This window comes from Larus michahellis, chromosome 15, assembly GCF_964199755.1.
Source record: "Larus michahellis chromosome 15, bLarMic1.1, whole genome shotgun sequence".
NCBI lineage: Eukaryota > Metazoa > Chordata > Aves > Charadriiformes > Laridae > Larus > Larus michahellis.
In genome coordinates this window covers 11,992,173-12,015,106 of record NC_133910.1, presented here as the reverse complement: position 1 = coordinate 12,015,106, position 22,934 = coordinate 11,992,173, and the positions used below count along the sequence as shown (strand labels likewise).

Sequence of the window (22,934 nt, the reverse complement as noted above, 5' to 3'; positions counted from 1 at the left end):
GGCTCCGCTCTCCCCTTTCCTGCCTTCAGCTCTGCCCTTGTCTCCTCGCAGGGTCCTCAAGGTGAGCCGGGTCCGCCAGGACAGCAGGGTAACCCAGGTGCTCAGGTAAGAGGAAAACTCCTTTTTGACGGGTGGGAAAATGGAATGATAATTTTGAACAAGCTTCGCTCCCCCGCCAGAGCTGGGACCAGCAATAAGGGGATTTGCCGAGAATTGGCTTGACGATACATCACTGGCCCAAAGTCTTCCCGAGAGTACTCCCAGTTTCAGATGCCCCCGGTTCTCACCTGGCTTTTGCTGCCGTGATGCAAAGCCAAACCCAGGTCCAAGCGGTCTCTTCGGCCGAGCCACATCTTGTGGCTCATGTCTGATTTTTAGCATCCCACGGTCCGGTTGCTCTGGAGCCAGATGGGTAGTACGGATGCCCGAGCCTTGCTGTCAGCCTTCTCCACGGCTCTCAGCAAGTCTCGCTCCTCAGAGCATCCCTGTTTCCATCCCGGGGCTGAGCCTGGCTGCCCACGGCGGAGCGGGGCAGCTCTCCAGGGGAGGCATGCCGTGCAAAAATGAAATTTTATCGTCTCTCGCAAGACGTTTTGAGAATGAATGGAGCTGGGGAAATCCCCAGCCGTCGCAGGCACTAGAATGATGCTCAGCGAAGGCGCTGCCAAAGTGCATTTGGAACGAATAACTTGTGCCTTAATGACCCTAGGTTTTTTTTGTTTTCACAGGGTCTTCCAGGTCCACAAGGCGCGATCGGTCCCCCAGGAGAGAAAGTACGTTGAAATACTGCAGCTCTGACTTAAAACAACTGTTGCCATTAATATGCATTTACTACTTCGGCTGCTCCTTTGCCCCATATGCAACATCTGTTTGCAGCCATGTCTATGAAAGTCTAATGCTTCTCGTACCAGACAGAAGAGGGACAAGAAAGCACGATTTACCTCTAATTCATAATATTTGCATTCATTTCCCATCTTAAGAGAAACATTTTGAAGGCAGCCTATGCTAAAACATTAGGACAGGACTGAAGGTTGGCTTTTTCTGCGGGCTCAATGCCTGGAAGTCTGAGAGGGATGGAAATGGGAACGGCCTGTGGATTTGGCTCGCTCAGCCGGGATCCCATCCCTCTGCCTCCTCCCCGCCAGCTCCCTCTGATCCTCCCTTGCTGTGGACGTGGCGGAGGTGCTGGGCTGGGTTCCCCCGGGCAGCCCCGTGACCATCGGGGTTAAACAAGGGGAACAGTTTTTCCTACAGAGGAGCAATTCTCCGGGTCTTTGCACAGCTCCCGGTGAGCAGGGACACGGACGCGTCCCGGCATAATCCCCCCGCTTGTGTTGGCAGCGTGGGGTGGACTCAAATTATCGATAATTCTCCTGCAAAAGGAGCACACGAGCGGTTCTGCCAGATAACGGGCGCTCTGGTTTCCGTGCTGAGTCACACACGTGCAGCAGCGGCACTCCTCGGCGGTGTGGGAAACCAGAGCTTAATTAAAAAGGTAATCACTGAACCGTGAGAACTCGTCCGTTGCCACTTCATCGCCTTGCCATTTGTCACCAAAGAATGGGCGTTTCTTGGTCCGGTGAGCCCCATGGTTCGATATCCTCCAACCTGTGCAGCGTCGTGCCCCCTCGGCAGGGCAGCAGCTCGACGCCTCGTGCCCCGCCGTCCCCTGTTGAGCTCCCATCGCTGCATCGTGCCTGTGTGTGTGAGGGGCTTTATGTTTAAAGTTGCTAGAACAGCCCTACCCACAGAAATAAGCAGACTCCTGCAAGTTAGGGCAGCTTTTCCAACAGGCTCACCTCCCTGCAGCCTTGCACGGTGAGGAGAAGCAAGAAATGGGTCTTGAAAAGCCCCATCCTCTGACCTTTTGGAGACTCTGACCATCGCAGCAGTTGATTTTCTGTTTGTTTTTAGGGGCCGCTGGGCAAACCTGGTCTTCCTGGCATGCCTGGTGCAGATGGTCCTCCGGTAAGTCGTCCTCTCCTGGGTCTCTGCTTGGCACCGGGGCTGCAGGGGCCTGATCCTTCACCCATCCACCACGGGGTGCACCATGGGCTGGTGAAGCCTGGGAGCCAGCAGCCTGCCCACGCTTCGGCTGGCTTGAAGGGTTTGAGTTTGGGAAGCCCTGGCCCTGCTCTGACCTCGCGGAGCAGCACCAGGCGCTTCTCACCGTCCCTTCGGGCCTCTCTTTCTCCCGCTCCTGCTTCTCCTGCCTGGATTTGGTGGGTTGGCAGCTCACCGAGGGAGGGACGGGCTCCGGGTGTGTGTCTCCATGCGGGGTGGTCCTCGTCTCGCTCGGGGCCGCTGGGCGCTGCTGCGGAACGGTGATAAGAAGAGGTTGAAATTGCACGTCGGTGTTGTGTTCTTGCAGCTTCCTCCTAATCCTACTTTAAACATCATTTGCTCCTTGCGCTAGAAATTGGTCTTAAAAATCCCTGTCCTTTAAACCTGATCTCATTTTTACACACCTCAGAGGCACCTGCTTTTAAGAATGACAAATGTAAAATAGTTACATTCCACTAACGCAAATGCAGAGCAAAGAAAATTACATTTCCCACCCTGGGATTATCATTCCTACGGAGGGCATTCCGAACATCCGTACAGTTGTTAGCTGAGTCAACAGAGCTGCTAAAGCAAAGCCCAGAGCATCTCGAAGGCCGTAGCTTTCGGTGTGAAATTCCTCCGGCAGCTGCCGGGGAATTTCGGCTGGAGAAGACGCCGGCTCTGTTTTTCTGGGGACCGAAGGCTGTGTGAGCCCTGCACGCTGAGCGCCTGTGGCTGTGCGTGGACACAGGTCCTTTGCCACAGGTCGCTCCTGGAGTTTGCAGGCGGTTTGGAGGTTTGTAAGCATATTTTGCTCTTTCCAAGGACAAAAACCCGCCCCTGCTCTCTTTATGGGAATTGGTCTTGGGAAAATATCTGAAAATCCCCGAGGGCCTGAAGCATCTGAGTCCGAAAGCCAACCAAGTTGCTCATCAATTTTTGATCTTAGTAGCAGTAATGGAGATGAGCGTTTGGAAACCGGGGCTGATTTAGCGTAGAGCGGACGAGGGCTTTTGAAATCTTGTTGCGCTTCCATTTTGCCTCCCCCGGGGTACAGGTGTCAGGAGCTGAAGGCAAGCGCGGTTGGACTGACCCCCTTCCTGCACCGATGCTGCTGGTGCCATTTAAACTTGCAGGACAAATTCAGGTTGCGCTTTCTCCTGCGTTCTGTTGGTGTATAAATGACAGCCGTCGTTTTGTTTCTTTATTAAACCAGCGTGGTTTATGAAATGTCCAGCTTGTCTGACATTCCTCTTCTGAAGACTGATGCTGGAAAATAGTCTTTTGGTCGTACTTGTTATATTGCTAGCAAGTCGTTTGTGTGTTTAGAGGGGAGTTCATATGTAAAGAAACCACTGAGTGCAGCAGGTCTTGGTGGCTTTAGAGCAGCTGGATGTGCTCTTATCATCCTTATAAACTACAGTTTCCCTGGGCGTGCAGCGAGCGCTCTCATGGGGGGCTGAGTGCTTTTCTACAGACATTACCAACCACAGAGCCATCTTCCATCCTGGCTCCGTTTTGGTTCCGACAGGAAAATCAGCGCTAAAAACTGCTTTCGTGGATTTTCCCCTATTTCTCACTAATCCTTCAGGCTATATCTGAGGCAATTCACGCTTTTGTTTTCTACTGACTGCAATCCCAGCAAAAGGATTCTAAAGGCTGTGAATGAGAATGTGTTGGAATCTCCTGGATGTTGAGTTATTTAGCATCAAATCCCAAGAGGAATGCTGGCCGGCATCCAGCCAGCCGGCATCTAACGGGGATGCAGGTTAGCTGAGCGTTTGTCATGAGATCTTGTAATGGAGTCTAGGAATGAGGAAATTAATGAGGGGCTTTGACCAGTCTGGGCATCTTGTGACCTTCACAAGTTTGCTCACACACGGAGTTAATTTTATCTGTTTTCTTATCTGCAAAATTTATACACTGCTGGCTGCTGAACTCGCTGAGGTGTTCTAATATGTGAAGAGTATTGCAAAATGGTTTGTGCTTCTCTGCTGAAAGGTGGTGAAAAGCGTAAAATAACCAGGTGGGATATCACCAAGGACCCAAATGCTGCTCTCTCCCTTCTGCGGGAAACTTACTCTTGCAAGTTGGCTTCAGGGGGGCTATTTGTATCAGTAAGAGCTTCCTGGAGAGCAACAGTTCCCTTATAAATAAATAAATCATAGCTTGTTGGCTTCTGAAGCATCAGATGTGCACTAAACCCCTTTCCCTCTTCTCTTTGTCTCTGTTCTTACCAGGGTCATCCTGGCAAGGAAGGTCCTCCTGGAGAGAAGGGGAGTCAGGTAGGTGTCAACCAGATCCTCATCGCTGCGAAGGGGAAGGTCACGGCAGCTGGATGGAGACAGCTCTCCATGGGGCTCTGGGGGTGGCCGGGTGACCAGGGGCTGTGGGTCGGTGGAGAGGGCAAGAAGCAAACCCTGTTCAAATATGAAAGCGGAGCCCAGCTTTCGTCTGCCTGGGAGTCTCTTCTGGTGCTCGTCTTTTCCCAACTCCTCCCAGCTTTCCTGGCGAGCAGCGCTCTGTAGCCCAGCAGATGCGAAAACTGAAATTGTGAAGGGAAGCTTCTCTTGATCAGACAAAAGTAAATATCCTTTGTGGCGCAGGGAATGCAGAAAATAACTCTTTTTGTATTCTTGGTCTTCCCTTTTCCTCCCCTCCCCCTCAAAGTCCCTCTTCAACAATATATTTGAGAATATTGCTGGAGGCTAGAGTCCTTGAATTATACAGTCGTCTGTCTGTCAGGCAGATTTACCATCTGCGTTCCCGCTGTGTCCCATTCACTTGAAAAACATTACATTTGTCAAAGGTCTTTGATTAGAGCGCAGTCCAGTTTGATGGACGTCTGCTGGAGCCTTGCTCGGGTGCTGCACGGAGCGCAAGCCGCAGCCGCTTGTGCGGCTGGTGTCACACGAGGCTGAAAATTCAAACGTTGGCCTCTGCAGAACCTGAGAAGCCAATACGTGGTTGTGCTGGTGCTCCCCGTGCTGGGAGATGTTTAGCGAACATCAGGGAGGTGATCTCAGAGCGGGGCTGGTGCTGCAGGTCTCCTCCCGCCGACACTAGTGTGAGGTCTGGGATGCTGCTGGACCCGTCTGGCTGTCAGGCTGGAAAAAATGGTCCATCTCAGGCTGGGAGAAGTGGAAGGGTATTTTAGTTAGGGAATTGAGCAAAATAAAAGCCAACTGTGTTCAATAAAGAACGTGATTTATTTGCGAGTGTGAGACAGCGTGGCAGGGAGGGTGGAAGGAGTGTTTGCAGGACACGTATCGGGCACCGTGTCCAGCACAGCTCGTGGTGTCCCTGGGGATCTGCAGCTTTTGGTGCCAGAAAGGAGCTTTGTGAGCATCTCCTCTGCCACACAGCGGAGGCCGAAGGACATCACCCCGAGGCTTGTGCCTCAAGCAATAACTCCTCTCTGTGATCATCATCATCACAGGCTCTGCTGCGCTACTGCGGAACCAGGGTGGCTTGGGACGGGGGCGACAGCAGAAAAACATGTTCTTCCTCTCTCAGAGCAGTTGTTCTTTTCTTTAATCCAAACAGAAATAGTCAACCTTATGTATAAATTCCCTTTATAACAAGTTGTTGCTATCTTCTCTCCTCTCTTCCTCCTTTCCTACCGTACAGATCTTTGCGGTTGGCTCAGCCCAGTGCACCTGCAGGCGGTGATGTTCTGTAGCTCTCTGTGCTGTTTTGAGCTATTTTCAGATGGCCACTGCCATTTCCACCGTGTCTGAAGGAGCCAGATGGCTGGGAGATTTGTTTTCCACACATTCTCCTTATCGCTGCACCTTGGTGTTGATTTTTCACGTGTTTTTCTTGTTTGCACGTTTTTCCCGACAGGGTCCACCAGGTCCTCAGGGCCCCATCGGTTATCCAGGACCACGCGGAGTCAAGGTAAGGAGGGCACAGAAGTAGTGTCTGTGGTGTTGCTTGTTCAACTTGAGTTCTCCAGCTTGTGCTGGAGATGGACACTGCCAGTGGGCACAGATGCCCCACCAGGGCACTTCGGGCCACCTCAGTGACTTTATTTGCTGCTCGAGCGAGCCTTGGTCCAGGGTCTTCTCGCAGGCCATAAGAATTACAAGTCCCTGCTCTCCAATAAGCCCTCCTAGCATCGTTCAGCGCTTTGGAGAGATTTCTCTTTTAATTCTTCGTGAGCATGGCTCAGTCCCATTCCAACCGTTTCCAGTTTACAACCAAAGTAAATCTCAGCCAGAATGTGAAGACTTTAACAAGGCTTGTTAATAAAACAGAATAGCCTATTACTAAAACAAAGCAAGCTTTTCATGCTCCTGATCCAAAACCTTGTTAGACGAAGCCTGTGCGTCTCAGCAATGTGCTTTTTCACTAGATTGAATTCCAGCTCTTTCCTCGCTCCTGCTGCCTGCAGCGCTTGCATGCTGATAAGAAGGCGGTGGGTATTTTTTTTCCCCATCCAGCTCTGGCTGTTACGCCCACCAAGACGTATTAGTTCAGGTGCAGATGCATCCTGCATCCCAAAGGGCCAACGAATCTGCAGGGATGTGTGCTAGCAGGTACAGACGCAGCTTGGGGACTGACTATAGGTGAATTTAAGCCCTCTTAAACCCCCTTGTATATTTTTTTTCAGTAGCAGAAACCCATTTGCTGCTCTGCCTTCAAAATTTAAGCTGGATGTATTTAGCCAAAGCAAGCTTTCATCTCGTTTCTTGCAAGGCTGCGGATTGAGACGTAGTGGTCCATTAGGGAATGGTTTGCTGTTGTGTTTACCGCTAAAGTGGAACTGTTCCACGTTAGAGGGATCTAGAGAAAGCGTGTCATGCACCAAGCCTGTAGTGCGTACGACGAGGTTTTGCTTCCTACAAACAGCGTTCTATTAACTGCAGGAACCTCCAGTTCAGGGGAAAAAAAAATGTGTCTCATAGGGTTTGCAGCTATAAATAACTTTCAGATCTTGCCTCGCTTACCAGGGCCCTGTCCTGCTGCACAAATTTTGATGTACTTTTCTTAACATGCTAAAGGGAAGAAGAACATAAAATACCCCAAGCAAAATATTATTCCCTTCTTCTTCCCTTCTGTTTTTTGTTGTAAGAGTTGCATTGCACAGTACAGCTGGTGTGGATACCTGTGGGTGATGTTTTATCCCAAGAGGCAGGATAGACGGGGAGCGTGGAGGTCTGGCAGGTCTGGGCTGGTGGCACAGCAGGGGCCAGATCCTGACCATGCTCAGCACCTTGGGGCTGAACACCGTGGATTGATTGCCGTGGTGAAGCTTTGGAGGGCTGCTGCACCATGTCACAGATGTCCTCACCAGTCATGTTGGGTTTTTTTTCCTCCTTTTGGTGCCTAAATGTACTTTAAAGAAAATAGTGCATGCACAAAGGTGAGAACCATGGTAGAAAAGAGCCCAGCTTAACCTTTGTAGGTGTTAGAGACAGCGCTACTACCTGCTGCAGAGCAGCGTGCTGGCAAGGCATTTGTGGAAATGGGCTTTTTTTTAAGAAATTATTTGTAGAAAACAAACTTTGCATAGTGATTTTTATCCCTGGAAACATAATTCTTGCAGTTAGGTGGGGAACAGGCAGAGAGCACCAACCCCACCTGCCAGATCGAGTAGTCAGAGGTTTGCGACTGTCAGGTGCTCACTGGTGACCCCAAAGCCAGACGTCAGTGGCTGATATTTGATTAGCAATATGTTTAGGAACATCACGATTTGAAGAGATACCATTGTCAACATCAGAGGAAGCAAAAATCACCATGATGAATGATTCTTCACCCTTCGGCTTACCTATACCCTTCTAACATCTTGTTTTATCTCCTGCAAGGGAGCAGATGGTGTTCGTGGACTGAAAGGCACCAAAGGTGAAAAGGTGAGTTCACACTGCACGTTGGGGTTGATTCCTACAGCCTCTGGGCGCTTTTGCCGACTGGTCCCGCAGGATGCTCCCCTTGACATTTGCTTCCGCGTGGGGTTTTCTCTCATCACCCAAAGAACTGGCAGCCTCTTTGGTTTTGGGGTGGGTGTGGGCTGGGTGCCTGCCCTCGTGTTCTGCCACATCTTGGCTTGAACCTGGGAGTACTCGAGCCTCCGTGGCCCACTCGGGTTTTGAGGTGTTTGCTGGGGCAGCTCAGGGTCCAGCGTTGGGATGATTTCCTCCTGACAGAATCTGCAGTTTGAGTGCTTCGGTGGAGCTGAAGGTTTGCGGTGTGTTACAGCTGGATGACAGCGTACGGGATCCGCTGCCCAGCCCAGCCATCAGAGCAGCTTGTGAAATCCAAGTCGATAAGAAAGTCAACACGGTCTGTCTCTGCATGTCTCAAAGATGCAGTTGATTTCTCCCAGAGGAGAAGCAGGAGGTGGAGAAAGACCTTGCCTGGTCCCATAAACAGATCCGTGTTCCTTCATTCTTGCTGCCAGCAATTCAGCAGCAAAGCCGGCAGGTTTAACTAGGGAATCCTGGCAGGGACCTTCCAAACTTTTTAAAGTCTTTCTGGGAACTGTGTCTTCATTGCCTATGAGAGATTTGCTGTAGGATGAAATACATTATTGATTTGAGTGCTGCAATTAAACCTTCTTGGCTGAAAGAAATACTGACACTGTCCTAGAGGTTGCCTCGAAGCCTGGTGTAAAACATCCTCCGTGAAAATAAAACCAGTTGTACTTCAGAAATAATTGGTTCCTAGTTCTGGCAAGGAGTTGTTATTCACAGCGGGCCAAATGCGTGATCTTGACTTGCAGCCAGGACGCGATGTAGGGAATGCTTGCTGTGATCCCCTGGGGACCTCGGCAGTCGCAGCCTGGCTGGGTTTCCGTGCCCGTTTGTGCACACCAAAGACTTCTAGAAGCCAATGTGATGGGCAGTGTGGGGACCTAATCTTGTCCTTCCCAGGAAGGGGTCATACAGCGAGGCTAGAGAAGCCTTTTTTCCTTTTTATTCCATCTGTACACCTTGTCTGTTTTTTCCCCTCTCTGTTATTTAGGGTGAAGATGGCTTCCCCGGCTTCAAAGGTGATATGGGCATCAAAGGAGACCGCGTAAGTGTCCATGGCCGATGTGATCTTGTAGTGCTTTGCCTTTCAAGCCCGTGTGTTATCGTGCAAATGCGGCTCGGGGAGAGCAGCAAGGTGGGCTCCTGTCGGAGTCCTTCTGGCGCATCCGATCTCGAGGCAGGAACTCAGAAATTCCACGTTCACCTCAAGCTCAGCAGTTGTAAATCTCTAGATTTGCTAATCCCACCTTGACAGTGAAAAAAAACCAACCTAAGCGATGATAGAGGGCCCTGTCTTGCTGCTTTGACTGCTCAGAATACTGCGTGATCCAGCTGTATCACATATTTATTTCCAGTGTCTATTTTCCCTTGCAATATTACATCTAGGGTCTGGTAACATCTTTATTTGCTGAGCTTAATGTGCTTCCATACCATCAACGAGAAGCGTAAAGTTACCGGGAACACACTTTAATAGAAACCAAAGCAGCGCCGTGAAAACTGCTGGCGGTGCAGTTTGATATCAGACTCGTATCTTTAGCAGCGAGGCACGTTGCCTGGTCACAGAGGCGTCTTAAAATCAGTGGAACACACAGAGCACCAGGAACCCCAAAGGAGACTCGGATGTGGGCAGTGGTTGCAGCCCGTGGCTTTGCAGCGGGTCTGTCCATCCTCCGCACCCAGCCCTTGGGGACAGGGGACTGTCCTCGTCCCCTCTCTGAGCGATGCACCGCCTGGGGCTTGGTGTCCCCCTGAGCTCTGAAGCCCTTCCAGGGATCAAGAGAGCTCTGCGATCATTCATTCCCACGTTTAAAGGAAAAATGAATGCCTTGCATGAAAGCTTGTGAAAGTCGAAATCAAATTCTCCATTATCTCCTGGCGTTTAACTGTGTAATTGAGCAGTTAAAATAATTGGAAACTTCCCGGCCCCAACTTCTCACCAGGGAAGAAGGACCGAAGGTGGCACGTCAGGGTGGTGACTCCTGTCCTCGCCAAATGCAGATAGACATAAGCTCCTTCCAACAAAGCTCGCGGCGCCAGTTCCCACCATCAAGCTCTTTGTGTTTTATGATGAGCGAGGAAAGGACAAGGGGTACTCGAGAGCTCTGCAGATAAATCTGCAGCTACCCAGCCTCTAGCGAGCAAGAAGAAGGCTGCCTGTGTTTGCAGCATGGAAGCATCTCCTGTTACCCTGTGTGACAAAATGACAACTGGGTTTTTGTGTGCCGAGGCCTGCAGTGTCACAACAATTCATGTTAATGGCTTCGTCCTTTCCGCTCTCAGATTTCCTAATGATTTTCAGCACAAAAGCTCCAGCCCAGCCTTTCTTCTCCAGTTGCCCCGTTCAACCCTCAATTAAACACTTCCCAGGGCCTGCTTGTACATCCAACTGCGAGTTGGGAACCGGGAGGTGGGTACAAGGCTGCGTCGCAATCAGAGCTAATGGAGGCCGTTTCGGTGGAGAGGCACTGCGTGTAGATGGGATAATTGGGGCACAGGAAAAGGCGGCTGTTGTGGGAGATAATGGCCAGGCTGCGTGAATGAAAGCTTGGTGCTCTAATAACGCTCTGCAATTTACTCAATGACAGTCTCATCTGAACCTCTTGGTGAACACCAGCTTTCTCCAAGAGTTGTATTAGCAGCTCCGTGGAGTATCCGATTGCAGCCGTGAGGGTATTGCAGTCAGCAAACACAGGGTCTACCTGATTCATCAGTGCTTGTCTTGTGATTAACAGGGGGAGATTGGACCTCCTGGGCCCCGAGGTGAGGATGGTCCTGAAGGTCCCAAAGGTCGCTCTGGCCCCAATGGAGATCCCGGTCCTCTTGGTCCTGCTGGAGAGAAGGTGAGTCTCAAGGATGGAATGGCCCAGGGATGTTTTAACAGCAAAACCTGCTTTTTTTTGGGTGTCTCGGGTGGGTGCCCAGCATGGGAGAGGGCAGTTTTAGGGCAGAGGGATGAAGAGGAGCTGCGGGAGCTTTGAGTGAAGGCTGGCCTGAGTTGTCCAACACAAAGACCAGAGGAGTCCCAGGGAAGATGGTTTTACTGCAGCGGCATGACTTGAACCCATTGAGATGTTAGTCTCTTTGGGGTTATCTGCTTGGGTACAATGTCTTGAAAAAAAGACCAGAGGAGCAGGCTGAGAGAGTTGGGGTTGTTCATCTTGGAGAGGAGAAGGCTCCAGGGAGACCTTCGAGCCCCTTCCAGTCCCTAAAGGGGCTCCAGGAAAGCTGGGCAGGGGCTGTTTGCAAGGGCATGTGGCAATAGGACGAGGGGCGATGGTTTAAACTAGAGCAGGGCAGGTTTAGATTAGCCATGAGGAAGAAGTTCTTTCCACTGAGGGTGGTGAGACACTGGCCCAGGTTGCCCAGAGAGGTGGTGGAGGCCCCATCCCTGGAGACATTCAAGGCCAGGCTGGATGAGGCTCTGAGCAACCTGATCTAGTTACAGATGTCCCTGCTGACTGCAGGGGGTTGGACTAGGTGGCCTTTAGAGGTCCCTTCCAGCCCAACACATTCTATGATTCTATGAAAAAAATGGAGAAATTGAAAGTATCAGGGACTGCAGTCTAATTTCTAGGTGCATCCAGTTAAAAAACACAATAGCAAAAAAGTGACAGTTCCCCACTAGGTCCCCGATACATTTACGGTGCTCGCGCTGCATCAAACCCACTGGGCTTCCCCCGGGGAGGGCAGGGGATGATCGCAGCGCCCGACAGCGTTATTCCACCCCTGTCACACCTGCTTGGCTCTTGACTTCACTGCACTCGGCGTCTCCCCCTTCTGCTGGTGCAAATCTGAAGCTGCTGGTGAGGCCTCTCTTCCCTGCACTAACGTATTTTTATTTGTGTTTCAGGGAAAACTCGGCGTGCCAGGGCTGCCGGGCTACCCGGGCAGGCAGGGCCCGAAGGTAACTCGGTGGGGTTTGGTCCTCGAGAGGGATGGGGGGTGACGGGGAGCCCAGTGGGCACTGGCCGGGCTTTGCTGGTGGTGCTGGGCAGAGGGGCACGGTCCCTGCTGATGGGACAAGGTGGAACGGCAGCATTTCTCTCTTTCCCGCCCATGTGGGATGGGATGGGTGGGTAAAAATAGCTCCCAGCTCTTAGCTGGTGGAAATCGGTGACTGGTTCTGCGTCGCTTCAGTCTCCTGCGAAGCGGTGGGAAGAGCTGCGGTGGGACAGGGGGCTGCAGTGGGACAGGGGGCTGCGGTGGGACAGGGGCTGCAGCACATAAGGGCGTGCAGGGCTGCTCTGGTGATGGGTATAAACAGGCTCCATGTGAGCCTTCATGCTAGTAATAAGCATAATAGTCCTTCTCCTTGTATTATATCTTCAAAGATCAGCGCTAGTGTTAGCTAATTAATTAAGAAGAATAGCTAATGCATCAGGGTCTCCCTGAAATTAAAACAAAAGTGCCGTTTGCAGATTTGCAAACATCCTTTGTGTCTTATCTACATGCCCACGTTCATTTGGGCCATTTTCAAATGTTCTTTTTAAATTAAAACCGTGAATTCCACTACATAGACTTAAGGCTGCAGCCCGGTTTTTACATGCCCTGGAGGCTTTGGGAACTTATGTTTTTGTTAACAGTTTTTTTTAAGCATCATATTTTTATTATTCATATTCGTTGCTTGAAAAAAACCCAGGCTTGTTTAACACTAGAGACATAATTATCTGCAAGAGATTGTTTCCTGGTTGTGGTGCTGATGGTTTATTTTTTAATTTGCATTTTATATCTGGGGTAGGGGTGGGGTTTTTTTTTGCGTTTCTTCGACTAATTCATATTTTAAAGCAGCAGCTATTCTCCAGGCGCTCACATTAGAAAGGAACAAGCCAGGAGTTAAATTTTCATGTGCAACGTACAGTGACTTAGGAGCTAAAACCCGAAAGCCTGGCTGTTCCCCAGGCGCCCGGTGCAACCCTGGCCTTGGGCTTTTGCAGCGCCTCCTAATGAGGCATGGACCTTTTCTTGTTGTTGTTGTTATTTTTGGATGAAATGGAGTTTCTGAGGTCATTTTGGGTCTGTCTCTGGTTATGTTTTTATCAAAGGAAGGTTAGAAAAAAGGCGTTGGGAGCTGTAGCCATCAGCGGGCACTCGCTGGGGTTATTCCAGGCCAGCGGGCGCCGGCATGGATGGACGGAGCTGCCCCTTTCGCTGTCTTGAACCGCTCTCTCTCTCTTTGCTCTTTCTCCCAAGGGCTCAATCGGCTTCCCAGGATTTCCAGGAGCCAATGGAGAGAAGGGCACACGGGTAAGAGCCGCTTTGTCTAGCCGCTTTGCTGATTCTTTTTTTTCCTCTCCAAAAAAACCTCCTCGGGCAGGAGGTGGGGAACTCTCCGGTTGCTTTTGCAAAGGGGATGCTCCAAGAAGGGTCATCCCACCCGCCCGCAGCCCGGGACCGGGTCCCCGGCGCAGGGAGCGTGGGACGGGCGAGAGGCTCCCGCCGGCGGCTGTTGGGAGAGGAGGATGCCAGCAACAGCACAGTCAGCTCCGCAGACAGCAGCTTTCCAATTAAACACTGGAAATTTTTCCCTCAAGATATTTTAAGAGATTTCTCTGAACCTGAATCCTTCCCGCGCTGTCAGACTTTGCTCGGGGCGCGAAGAGCTTTTTAATTAACAGTAATTATTGGAGATGGGTGAATCTGTTCAGAAGCAGCAAGAACCATCTTTAGCCTGACTTGAGATTCAAAATGCGTAGATGAAAACGCTCTTACAAGTTCCTCCCCTTAATAAGCGGAGCTATTCTAAATTCATAAACACCCTTAAAATGCGGGGGCTCCGTCCTCCAGACTCGTCTCTACCTCTCACCCCACCTCCACAGACTTTGCTCCCGAGCAGGGATTGTCTAAATACGCTGGTGTTTGTTGTTTGGTTTTTTTATTTTGTGGAAGACAAGCTTGAAATTAGGGGACTCGGAGTACAAACATAAAGTCATTTTCTGCAGCAGCTCTGGTCACAGGGAAAAAAAAAGAGGGAGTGGGGAGAGCGAGTGGAATTAGTTTCCTTTTTGCTCTCATTTAAATACAAATGACTTCTAACAGACGTGTTTGATAGGAGCCCAGAAAATATAAATCACTTTGCACTGCATTAATATCAGGCCACTGAAATTTGGTTTACATCCCCCTCCTTTTTCTTTTTTTTTTTTTTTTTTTCCCCACTGAGTAATTTTCATTTCATTCTGAACTCCAAACGCGGCATCCTCTCCCCTCCCTCCGCTCTGGCCGGGCGGGAGGAGGGAGGCCATGAATAAGCAGCTGCCACGACAGCCTTGAATTCACTGTAGCCCTGTAATTACCACCCGCCTTATCGAATATACAGCAATAAAGTCCTTGGGCTGGCGTTTCGGGTGGTGTGAAACAGGGCTGGGCAGCGCGGCGGGGCTGAGGTGTGCTGCTTTGCGTCCCCGAGCATCCCCATCCCTCTTGCTCCACCTGCTCGTTTTATTCCGGTGGGATGGAGAGACAAACCGCTGGGATGGGAAACCTTTCGGGGAGCGGGGCGGGTACCAGCAGCTGGTCCTTTAGGAGATGGGGGAAAAAAAAAAACCCCAAGGGTTGAGCTGGTTGAATTTTGGCAATGCCCAGCCTGAAAGGGATTGAGGAGGGAGAAGGCGTGATGGGAAGGGGCCCAGCTTCAGGACCAAGCAATAATAAGCCAAGAAAAGACAAAAAATCAGCGGTTTGCTCACTTTTGTTCTAAATGAGCTTTGTGCTTTTAGGAGGAGGTAGTGACGCTTGGTTACACCCCCCGGCGTGCCACGGTTTTTTTCAGTTTAGGAACAGAAAAGGTGTTTTTGCATTTCAAGCCCAGCCTGGAAGGAGATGGGGCAGCTCCTGTGGTCGGGCTCCGGAGCCCGCTGTGGTGAGGCTGGAACCATCTTACCAGCAGTCCCGAAACCTCTGGTGTTAAAGGAAGGAGACAGGAATTCGGGGAGAAATTAACGTTTTTGTTGTGCATGGGGGCAGAGACTGGCACCCTGATCCCTAAGACCCAGAGCACAGTCTGGCACGCCTCTGTCAAATAGAAATAAGTTGATTTATTTTATGGTAATTTTAATTTTTTTCTCTCCAATATGTGGTTGGACCATTTATGCCATTCCACACCCAGTCCAGCAGAACGTGCTTGTTTTATGGGAGTGTTTACATGTGAGAGAGGGAAGATTTTCACATACAAATCTCACCTTTTCTATAAGGAGCCCAGCTTGAAAATGTTTTAAGAGTAGCAAAAATACTGATTTTCAGTAACTCCTGGTTATCCTTCTTTTTTTTTTTTTTTGCTCCCAAGTATCCGATTTGAAATAAGTAAAAAGCAATTATATACAGAACGATAGACTGTGCTGGGGTCGCACCACACAAACTAAATGGAGACCATCAACTTAATTTAAGCCTCATTGAGTTCGGCTCGATCAATCCCGCTCTGTTTCTCCTAAAACCACTAAATTTGCCATTTTTAGGAGCGTGTCCACATAGAGCCAAGAAAGAGAGTTTCTAAGATTTGCTCCTCCGGTGCATTCTGGAGTTAACCCAGTTTGCAGCTGAAACAACCCAAAATCACTTTTTTGTCTTTTCTTTTTACAAGGTATTACCGTTACGCTATTCAACGCAGTTGTTTATGTGTCCCAAATAGTATGAATCACACGTTTCTCTTGTGATCGTCATCATCTAGGAATTGAAATAAGCTTTCCAGCTCATTATTTCAGCAATACATGTAGTCATCCCGAGTCCTTAACTAATAAAAAAAGGGGAAAAGCAAAGGCAGAAGAGCAGTACCGGCTGACCCGGCCAGCGCGGGCAGCTGGGGTTTGGTGCTGGCAGAGCTAAATCCCTCCTAACCTGAAACCACAGCTTCTGGCTGTTCAGCTGCACGAAAGGGCTGGCAAAGTTAAAAATGAGGGGTGGGGGAAAAAAAAAAGGATGTTCAGTGTTTTTGGAGAAGCGTGTCCTGTTAAATATCACGATAGTTTTGGCGAGCGGCTGCTCGTCCCGATGCCCGTTCTCGCCGGCGGCGAGCTCGGATGAGCTGGCTTGGAGGTTTTCAAAACCTGATGATAAAATCAATAGTTAGACGTGAATAAGTGGTCTTATTTTTAGAGCTAATAGGCCTCTGCCATTAGCAGGGGGTAATAGATCTCCCCGCTCCCCGGGTCTGACAGAGCCTGGGGCGTGTGTGGAGGTGCCGAAATCCAACCATTTATTTGTGTGCCTAGAAAATAATCTGAATTTAGATGCCTTTCCCTCGCTACGCCTGTTTGAAAAATATAGGTCTGTGTACATTTACAGTGCTATATAAATTCTTCGCAACAGTACGCAGCGCTGTGTGCATGATTAATGATAGCAATAAGCAAGGGAAAATTTTGCTTAAAAATAGAACTGAAGAAGAAGAAGAGGAGTGTGTGGGGCTACCTGCGGGGAGGCGGCACACACTCCTCTCCACCTGCTCGGAATTTAGCCTCCCGTAGCTAAAGGAAAACCAGCTGGAGTTCTTTAAAATGATTTTTGTAATTAATTACAAAAAGTTATGCCAGCAGGGTTTATTAAATGGAACCGCGGAACCAGGAGGTTTCAGCAGGGCTAATTTTAGTAGCTTGAAGAAAGTTGATTGTAAAGTTTTCCAGCTCCTGTTTTATGTTCGCCTGGTTAATGAGTGCCAAATACGAGAAGGCGAGACTCTGAGGTGATGGATTTGGGGCAGAAAATGACAAGCGATATTTTAAGCAATCTGCGTTCCTTACATGGAAAGCAAGTCTCTCGCTTCCTTCCCGTAACAGGTGATTGGGAACAATAGCGGACTGCGGGTCCAAAGGAAGGGAGTGAAACCTACGGGTATATTTTTGATAACCTGACACAAAATAGCGTTTCCGGGGAGCAAGCTCTAGGCCATTAGTTCTCTTTTAGGCGCAGGGTAATGGAGCTTAACGTAATGTCAGATTTAGGACCCAGCCGTCTCTGTCTTTTTTTCTGTCAGAATTAATCACAGTCCCCCATTAGAGGAAGCTGAGTGCATCTGTCAGATCTCATAAGCCCGCTGCTTTGTCGCCGCTGCGACACCGGGTCTTAAATTACTTGTTTAGCGCAAAGTTCAGAGAGATGAAAAAAAGATTTGTAAATATGTGGGGCAGCTTAATTGGCTGGTGCGGTGTAAAATCACTGCTCAGAGCGGGAGCCCTGCTCTGCCGCTGTCATTCCTTGAATATTTAACAGCACAGGTCTTGCAACGCGGGTGTGCGGGGGGGTGAGCCAGCCTGCCCCGCTCCCGGGGGGCCAGGACCTTCCTGGGTGAAGGGACCAGCAAAGATCAGCAGGAAAAGGGGTTGTAGGGTTTTGGGGTGGCAGAGGTGAAGAGCTTTCTGCTGGCTCTGGTGTTTTGGATGGTTTTTTAGGAGACTGCCTGGTCCGAGTGGGTGGCCTTGTCTTTGAAAGTCTTTGGGGTGTTTTGAAGGACTCAGGACACCTTTTCTTAGGAGATTCCTTCCCTCAGATGGTAGATGTCGTCTGGGCATTGGGATTACCATGTGGGTCTGTCTAAGCATTATAAATGAAAATAAATAAAAGAATCAGGAGGCAAAAATAAACTTGCTGTTGTCCTTTTCGTTGCAGGTGAGAACCAGGGAGGTTCCGGGGGCAGTTTGTGTGCGATAGGCTCCGTCGCGGGTTCACCTGCTGCCAGCTGAACCTGCGATGCTGGCCACTAACTCCTCTTCGCTTCTTTTTTCATTCCAGGGGACGCCTGGCAAACCAGGTCCAAGGGGGCAACGCGGTCCAACGGTAACGATCCAGCCCTTCATTCATTTTGAAAGCTTGTTAAGGCCAGGGGAACGTGTGATCTGATGTATGTCCTCCCTGCGTAGGATCTGGCCTTCAGCGGTTAAAGCTAAGCAGAGGGGGGATGGCGATTTGGGGCTGGGGCTCACCAGTGAACATGGTTTAAGGTCATGACAAGATCAGGCCTCCAGTGGCAATGCTGAAGGCTCCTGTCATCCCCTTGCTGCTGGTGGGACGACTCGTTCACCCATTGCAGCTCAGGCTCTTGGGTGCTTTGTCTGATCACCATGTAGAGCTGTAGGTAGCAAGAGTGACTAAAATGTCTTCTTTTTGTCTTTTTAAGGGTCCACGTGGGGAAAGAGGCCCTAGGGGAAGCACTGGGAAACCTGGCCCAAAGGTAAGGTTTTGGGGAGCCTAGTGCGATCGTGTCCTAAAAAGCACTGGTACAAGAGACCGTCTGGTTCATTGCCCTCCATTTCCCTTCTCTCCTTTCTGCGGCGTATTTTGAAAGCTGAGTCCTCCAGAGCTCTATCACCCAGCCAAATGGCCCAGAACCCAACCACAAAGTAGACACACAGCTCTTAAAAGCGCATTGGCCCACGTTTCAGCAGGACATCAAGTGCCTGTATGAATTAAGGGCCATTGCAACCAGAAGGGGAGGGAGAACCCCCACGTCGGGGACCAGCACAACCCTACGACCCGCTGACGTTTCCCCTAAGTCCTGTTTTTTGGTGTTTAAGTGGCTTTTGAACCACCTTAGAGGCCTTAGGCTGTGCCATGGGCGAAGAGGCACGTATTGCTGCTGGGCTCCAGAGCCTCGCACCTCCCTGAGCCACTTTGTATGCGCACCCTTCGCCCACGATTGGTCACTGGGAAAAATAGGTATTTTTCTGCCGGCCAATCTGGAGGCACGCTCAGCTCCAGAACCTGCTGCAGAGACTGATTAAGTGACCGTCAATGGCCGGGCATGATGGAAGCAAAGCTTTTGTAGCGAGACGTTGTCACCACCGCGCTGCCGGCTTTAAAAATAAATGTCTCGGCTTTGTGTCGGCATGAATTTTTGATAAATACCTCGTCTTCGCGGCAGCATTTATCTCTCAGAGGGAGGCCGTTATCTGGTGGAAATATCCTGAGCTCGCTGACGTTATCTTTCCTGTATTTTTATTAAGCGATTTGGGGGGAACGAGCAGCTGCTTGTTTGTCACTGGATGCAGCTCCTGATACAGAATGATTAATAGAGAGGGGCCGGGGGAGCCGGTGGGGTGGGGTGTCACCGCGGGCTTTGGTGCCATTTGAAGTCCTTGTGCACAGCAGCTGCAATGGCAATGTATGTATTTTTAATGGCGTGTTGTTTTGTTTATTCGTAAAAGGGCAACTCTGGTGGTGATGGCCCCCCTGGTCCTCCTGGCGAAAGGGTAAGGCAAACCGGTGGGGCTGAAGCGGGGCTCGATCCCAGCCCGTTAGAAGAACAGGGCAGAGGAGGCGGGTTGGTGGGGCTGAGACGGTGCTGAGGGTTTTTTACAGTCAGCATCCCAGACACCCTGGGAAGCAGAGAGGGGTGGGCAGCTCGCGGGAGCCGGGACGCAGCTCGGCGCATCCCGCTCAGCAAAAAGGGAAAAAGCCGTTTAGAAATCGGAGGCCATGCATGCTTGCGTGGAGAGGGGTCTCACAAGTCACCTACACCCTTAGGTCCCTTCTGAGCTCTCCAAGGAAGGCTCGAACGGGCCCTTGGCTGTCCTGTGGAAGCATCGCTCCATGGGGAAAGGGAAAAGTCACCCATGGGTTTTGTGCAGGCAGCCAGAGCCCCAGTTTTCTGGAGGAGGTGGTCCTTTAGGACCCCATGCTGCTTTCCCCAGATTACAGCACGCTAGGTGGAAAATATTGAAACAACGGGACTTTCAGGAATTAATATTTTTTTTGCCTCGATTTCTGCTTTTTTTTTTTTTTTTTTTTTCCTGGGTTTTAGTTTGTTTGTAAATGTTCTACAAAATTGGCCAGGGAGGAAATCTATGAAATTAGTCCCTGCTTTGCATCTGCTGGTGGTGACGGTGGGGGCGAGGGGGGAGCTGCTGCTGCTCCGGGGAAGAGCATCGCTCTGAAGAACGTTGGCTGCCGGCAGCAGCGGCCCCAGAGCCACCAGCTCTTCCTTATCATTCCCGCATGAGCTGGTGGTTCCCAGGTTCTCTCAGTTGAGCCGGGATGGGAAAAGACCTATTTCTCATAGCACTGGGAGGGAAAGGCACAAAGCGGTTGATAGCCCTCTTCGTGTTTGCGGTGCTTTTTGCAGCCGGACAGGGCTTTTTGCAGCTGGACAGGCTGGACAGACACGTGTCCCGGTGGTCCTTACCCTTCTCCGTGCCCTTTTTTCAAGGGATGGCCCCGTGAAGCTGCATCTCACCCTTTGGGGCAGTTTTTTGGGGGTAGAAGTAGCTGTCTTTCCGTATCTTTGTGCTCATCTGCTGCTCACGCAGAGGTGGTATTTCGTAGTAAAGCGTTACAGGTTCCTTAACTATGTTTTCTGGCTTGTTTTGCATCCCAGGGACCACCAGGGCCTCAAGGACCGACTGGATTTCCGGGACCAAAAGGCCCCCCTGTAAGTAACTCTTTCTAGAACATTCAAAGAAATACATAAAGTCTTTCCCATCCAGCTGTGACTCCTGTGCCAGCTCAGTCTTAGCTGCTTCCCTGACAAGCGGAGACGTACCCGATAAAAGGCATTACTGAGACATCATGATAATAGCTCGACGGTTTAAGATTTTAAATAGCCAAGTAAATTGCGGCTGATTATAAATGTTCGTTTCCTAATGACTCAGTATCGCTAGGATCTTTCATGGTTGCTCTGTTCTTTATTTTCCCTCTCTACACTGGGAGGACAGCAGAACCGAGTAACGCTTCTGTCTCTGCAATTATTATACACTGGTGGGGGAATCTCAGAAACCTTTTTGGAGTGATTTCCTTCCCTGTGGTGGACATCTCGCTCCCGCTCTGGACCTGTAAGATAAATCTTTCCTTTGGGAGATGTGTGGGAAAGGGCCGTATCTTTTAGGGTTCTGAGCACCCCCGTTTCACTGTAAAATGGATGGGAACTAATGCGAGGAGGTTTGATTCTGTCCTTATCAGTTTTACAACTGAGCACTTGGTCACGTTGCTTCTCACCCTGGTTTTCTGCTGTAGGGTCCTCCTGGGAAGGACGGATTGCCTGGTCACCCCGGACAGAGAGGAGAAACCGTAAGTAGCCAAAAATCTTGGGCAGATCATTAGTCCCGAGTCTCGTCTTGCCGGTTGGTTTTTCTAAACCCTTCTGTGCAGCTGGGGAGATGTGGCCACACGTTTGGTTTCCCTGGAGGTCTGTGTCTCTCCAGCTGCACGGGATGGTCTACGGGAAGCGACCCTCTTCTGAGCAGGACGGGTCGGTCTAATGACGGTTTATGTGAAGGTTGTGCACCAGCTCCTCTCGCTCTGTCCCTTTAGTAGAGTGTGGAGGTCAGTACGTGCATCGTGCAGGGAGAAAATGGGAATGGAGAGATGACGTGATGCTGATGACCGGCACGGGAGCAGTTGGGTTTCTGCCGTGCCGGGTGCTGCAGAGGCAGCTCCTCGCGAGGTGGGGGGATGTTGGCTGGGGCTGAGTCGGGGTCAGCACCAGCACTCGGTGTGGCGCTTGCTTTCGGGAGGTGGAGAAGCAGCCGGGGGGTGATTTCTGAGCAGCCCCTGAGGACGGGTTCCGTACCCTGAGGACTCGCCAAAGCGCTCGTCCCTTTGCCCTCCCAGAGGGGAAGGCTGTGCCTCCGCTCTTCGGAGCGTTGTGGGTAACCTCCGCACTCTCCTTCCCGCTCTGTCCTTTGGAGAGACACGGATTTTACATCTCCCTGTTCCAGAGACATAACTCTAGGGAGGTGAGAGCAGAAATTTTTCATGCAAGACAGACGCCATCCTTCGCAAGCTCAGCTTTCCGCACCCAGCTGCGTTAGGTCAGGGACAGTTTTGTTTTCTCTGGAACCTGCAACGGGGAGAAATAAACACTTTGCACTTGTTGGTGCGCCGTGTGGCCAACGCCAAGAACTGTTGCATAGAGTTACAGAGAGAGCAAGAGTTCCAGCCCGGTTTTGGCAGTGCTTGTTTGGAGAGGAAGGCAATTCCTGGCCAAGATGAGCGGTGCAGTGGTTTTGCTCTAGTTTTTGTGTCCGCACCGGTTACTGCAGCACCCTCGTGTATCAGCCCCTGCCTTGGCACCCGAGTGAGAAGAGCATCTCTGCCGACGCTGCCTTTCAGCCAAAGCTACGCACAGAGGCCTCACCCAGTTTTGCTTAAGCCCCCTCCAGCAATAATTCCTTGCTGCAACCCAGAGTGCGGCTCCTGGCTGGTTCGGGACCTCGCTGTATCGTACGCAGACTGCTTTGTCCGTTTTAAAAGGTTTTGTTGCACAGAGGTGATCATTGTTTCTCACCAAAGGAGAACGATGAGGCACGTGGAAGGTACGATCCCCTGGCTGTCGTGCGTCTCTGGCGCTCTGTTCTCTGCGCTTTTTTTTTTTGCTTGAAGGATACCCTAAGCGGAAATGACCCTTCTGCCATGTATTCCTCTGCATGCAGTAATTAGTATTTTTCTGTTTGGCATTGTTGGGGATGTTTATTCTTTTTTCCTCGGCTGTTTACAATCCAGCCCATTCGCTGTTGTCGGTGTGTCCGTCTCCCCGGCACTGCATGCTGCATGTGAGCAGATAGACTCTTTGTTCTGTGTTTATTTTACAGGGGGAAAAAAAAAAAAAACCAAAAAAAACAACCAGCGATTTCCTTTACTCAGCTTTGCATTTTTCTCCACCGCCTTTCATAGCAAATGAGCATTAAAAAGGCTTTGCACATTATGCATTTTTTTGCCCTCAACTTACCACACAACAATTTAATTAACTGTCCTGGCATTTGCTAAGCAAGGCAACGCAAATACTGCTCAGCGCAACACCGGCTATTTATTTACACTCCATAAGACTGACTTTAAGGCAACGGTTGCGGTATTTTTGAACAAACAGTCCTCGGGTCAGGATTGGCTTGAAGGTGAAGAGAAGAGTTTTCGCCTGCCAGAGCCTGACTGTGACATTTAGTCTTCCTTCACCGAGTTATCTATGACATCCAGGACACCTACGCTCAAATGAGAAGCAGCACT

The 22,934-nt window shown here is 50.4% G+C and overlaps 1 protein-coding gene across 3 annotated transcripts in view; it reads left to right on the top strand.

The window, feature by feature from the left end:
* Positions 1-22,934, top strand: part of COL5A1 (collagen type V alpha 1 chain) — a 160,680-nt gene that overhangs the window by 108,878 nt on the left and 28,868 nt on the right. For all 3 annotated transcript variants that reach the window (XM_074608283.1, XM_074608282.1, XM_074608281.1), the window contains exons 23-37: positions 52-105; positions 729-773; positions 1,915-1,968; positions 4,284-4,328; positions 5,890-5,943; positions 7,854-7,898; positions 9,010-9,063; positions 10,751-10,858; positions 11,869-11,922; positions 13,209-13,262; positions 17,733-17,777; positions 18,118-18,171; positions 19,145-19,189; positions 20,314-20,367; positions 20,949-21,002. In XM_074608283.1, the coding sequence (XP_074464384.1) occupies positions 52-105; positions 729-773; positions 1,915-1,968; positions 4,284-4,328; positions 5,890-5,943; positions 7,854-7,898; positions 9,010-9,063; positions 10,751-10,858; positions 11,869-11,922; positions 13,209-13,262; positions 17,733-17,777; positions 18,118-18,171; positions 19,145-19,189; positions 20,314-20,367; positions 20,949-21,002 (819 nt within the window). The remainder of the gene's footprint in view (positions 1-51; positions 106-728; positions 774-1,914; positions 1,969-4,283; positions 4,329-5,889; positions 5,944-7,853; positions 7,899-9,009; positions 9,064-10,750; positions 10,859-11,868; positions 11,923-13,208; positions 13,263-17,732; positions 17,778-18,117; positions 18,172-19,144; positions 19,190-20,313; positions 20,368-20,948; positions 21,003-22,934) is intronic.